General features: G+C 41.5%; 1 protein-coding gene across 1 annotated transcript in view; it reads right to left on the reverse strand.

Annotated features, from left to right (window-relative positions):
• Positions 1-986: 986 nt before the first annotated feature.
• LOC104469934 overlaps positions 987-3,801 on the reverse strand; it is a 15,306-nt gene continuing 12,491 nt past the window's right edge. The window contains 3 exon segments of the mRNA XM_010084681.1: positions 987-1,097; positions 2,135-2,244; positions 3,601-3,801. The exon segment at positions 3,601-3,801 is cut by the window's right edge and continues 33 nt beyond it. Of these exon segments, the coding sequence (XP_010082983.1) occupies positions 987-1,097; positions 2,135-2,244; positions 3,601-3,801 (422 nt within the window).

Here is a 3,801-nt window from a genome sequence, read left to right on the forward strand (position 1 = left end):
TTACTAAAACAAATTCAGTTTCTACTTGAGTGATGTAAGTTTTTGATAAATTCCCATGTTAAAGAGTGATTTTTGGATCAGACTCACCCATGCCCAGACTGGAATGCAGGCGTTGTCTCTATCCCAGGTTAGTTCACCTTGTCCTGTACAATGTAGAGTCATTGACCTGGAGAAATGCATTCTGCTCCTTAGTCTTAAAACATCTGGAGTTCGAGACTCCAGCACATTGCGAATATTTCTGCTGCCCCAAAAAGCCATCATGCCCCAAGTCTGGTCATTTTGCACATCAACCATGTCAAGACCCACACCAATCATGCCAGTGTCTCTGACAAAGCAATTAATTTAAAATCTAGACTTGATTGCATTTTTCTGGGACTGTTATGATCTTTGAATAGGGTCAGCTCACGCATACCCAGCTCTTCATTTATAATGCTCTCTGCCACAACATTTCTGAAGTTTCTTTAGAATAGATTTCTTTGCTGTAACTCTTGAGTAGTTTTAGCTACCTGAGCTCTTGGGCAGACCCACGAGGATTCAGAAGAGAACTGTAATCCAGGCATACGTGGATCCATTGCATATAATTAAACAGGCCCGTTATGGTCTTCCTGAGCACTTATCAAAGCTCCGAACCAGACCTCTCCATCTATCCCACCTTCCCAGAAAGGGTTATTTATCAACCAAGGAAATGAGCCCACGTGTTGCATCTAGCCAAACACATAGTCCTAAAATAATGCTTCCATACTAAACTGCAAACACATGTGCAGGGTACCTGTATTTTTCTACATTTTCTATACATTAAAAAAAATAAATTTACAAGTGATCAAAAAAGCAGAAACAGCTTTGGAAATGAGGCAGGTTTTTCTTTCCACTGAAGAAGGCAGGTGACAGCATTTTCAGTTCAGCTGCCACATCAGGTTGCTAAGGCAGCTCTCAGAGAGACCTGTAAAGGAATGGTTGATCCACGCACGGTCCCAACTGGCAGACACTTAATTGTCAATGGAGTAAGTGTTGGTTCTGACCAAGGTGTTACGTCTAGAACTATAAGACATATCTTCATATACTGCATTTGGTTTTCTTTTCTGGAAATATTTCTTCATCTGCAAAACAAAGCAAACCACTGTTCAGAACAGAGCTTGAAAAGACCCTGACCAAGGAGTCAATTTACACCTTAGGAGTCCGTCTGTTTGAAGTGGAAATGTACTTTTTAAATTCCTCTCACAACCCAGGAAGGTCTCAGAGGATTAGGTATAAATTGTCAACCTACTTATTTAACTTTGTCAGTCTGATGTAATTTCACTAGAAGTTCCTTCAAGAGTTGGATGTAACTGTGGCCCCAACATAAATAAGGCTTATCCTTAATTTGTTACTGGTAACACAAGAGACCAGTTCCCACAGGGCCGCTTGGCTTTGCCAGAACAATGTTGTACTACTGGTTTCAGCAGTAATGAAGCCATAAGTGGAGGAACGAGATAGGAGCCTGGTCTGTGGATCATACTCTGTTAATTTTGAGTAATCTTTACAGAGCAGAAGGATGTATCAGAGACAAATAATTTCTGGGCACCTTCTGCAGAATATGAATGCAAAAAATCCCAGGAAAGGAAAAATGTCTCTGTTGACATTTTTTCCAGTACAGGGCAAAGTTGTTCTCCTACAGCTACTTTCAGACTTGAGGCTTGAGGCTATTTTATGACTTTTTGTTGTCCTTGTGTCCCCCTCCAAACATTCTCTTACTTCCATTACAAGACTGGTATGTACAGCTCCATTCCCAACTGAAAAAAAAAAAAAAAAAAAAAGAAAGCAGCAAAACAGAATAGTGAGGTGCCCTGTTCAGGGAAATACATACAATGCGTGGCTGTGTTGTTGACTGAAAGGCTTACTTGAGGTTTGTTACCAAAGACAAACAATATCTCATGAACTAAGACTCATAGAAACATAAGAAAACCCAATCTTTACCGCCAAGAGTTTACAGCTAGGAGATATTAAACAAGGGCAAAGAGGAGACAATAGCAAGCTAAGATTCCTTAGGTTTATCAAATGCTTGCTTGACTCAGTCACTCCTTACAAATAATGTCACAGGCACCTCTTCACTCAACCCGGATAGAGTGTTGCTTTGGCATGGTAACAGCGTACTTACATTGACACGGTACAAGGTGCAACAGATCAGCGCAGAAAACAGCAGCACCACCATGATGGTGAGACCGTAGATGCCCCAGGAACCACTACTGCAGTCTGTCTGCTCCACTTCTGCATGTGAAATATAAGTATGAAGAGGTAGCATTCTATTTTTATTATGAAAAAAAAATTATTTACTGGTCAGCAAGATATCAGATATCAACAGCATGCTACAGCTTGTCACCGCGTTAGTATTCTCACGGGCATTCCCTGTGCTCTGCTGGTGGCTGCAGGTGGCATGTGAGGGGTCAGGTAGGAGCACTCTAGAGAGGCGATAGCTTCCATACCACCGATCAGAAGTAAGGCCACACACTCATAATGGAAACAGGAAATGATTTACTGCAGTATTACAGCAGTATGGAGTGCTCAGCCAGGAGTACGCAGGAATTAAATAACAGGTTTGTCAGGCTGCAAGCAGCACTGACAGAAGCAGGAGGCTACTGTGATCTGGAGTATATATGCTGAGCAGAACAGTGCTAGGGGAAAGGGTTAGAGTTCTCTAAAACCTCGATTAATCCATATCTGAACAAAATAATATCTGGTAATCACCCGGCTGCTTTGATGTGCGGCTGTCACTTTCCCTGAGTTGTTGCACCAGTTATGGCTAGCGGCACAGAACGGGACCACAGCCCTTTCTGCAGAGTGCAGATAGATCCTTTGCAACCCTCCGGGCCTATGGGAACCTTATTTTAAGTGCCCAAAGATCTCATCAAATCCCAATGCACAGGGCTAAGCTGCACCAGTAAGATCAAAATCAAGCACTATATTGCTCCTTTTTGTCTTCATCTTACCAAATGGTTACACCACCATTCCGCAGGAAAAAACAAAACAAAACACAAAAAAATTGCCTTTGGAACATATGCTCACAGCAAGCTCAGTGTGTAATAAGGGGGTGTGAGATCATCGCTGCTATTATCTGTGGTACTTTAAGCAAATGCTTGAGGTCTTGTTCTATGCTCCCTACTGTGACCTATTTTTAAACACAAAGACTTGCTATAGAAAATGGTTTCTAAAAGACATTTATGTCACATAAAGGTCAAAGAACTGATCCTAAAAATACTGATTCATTTCCTAAAACTGATAGATTATTCACAGACACACTGAAGTGTTTGCTGTCTGATTTTGACCTTTTTTTTTTTTTTTTTTTTTTTTTTTATGAGATGCAGGATTATAGCAAGTCTTCTCTTTTGTAATTCCCCTCTGGTCGTACAAGGCAGGTAGAAACACAGTGCCTGTTTCTGTGTCCCAGTACAACAGGGTGCAGAGGGGTCTAGGCACACTATCCAGACTTTCCCAGGTGCTGGAAGAAGTCTAGCCATGGATTAGTGCTCTGCCTGTCCTGGCTGAAGTTCTGCAAGCTTCTAGTCCACCTTCTGTACTACAACATGCCGATAGTTATTTATGATTAAAAAAGCAAAGGGACAGTACCTTTAACCAGCACCATGGTGCCACTTCTACTCGCTGACAGGAAAGAGGAATTTTTCAGCATCCCAGCACATACATACACATCACTGTCATTTTTCCGTAGGTTTTGTAGAGTTATCACTATTTTCTTCTCTTGGTTTGAATATTCCAAGCGATTAGCAAAAGCAGGAGAAATAGTTGAAGTATTCTGACTTGAAACATGCA

This window comes from Pterocles gutturalis, unplaced genomic scaffold (genome assembly GCF_000699245.1).
Source record: "Pterocles gutturalis isolate BGI_N339 unplaced genomic scaffold, ASM69924v1 scaffold6330, whole genome shotgun sequence".
Classification (NCBI taxonomy): Eukaryota; Metazoa; Chordata; class Aves; order Pterocliformes; family Pteroclidae; genus Pterocles; species Pterocles gutturalis.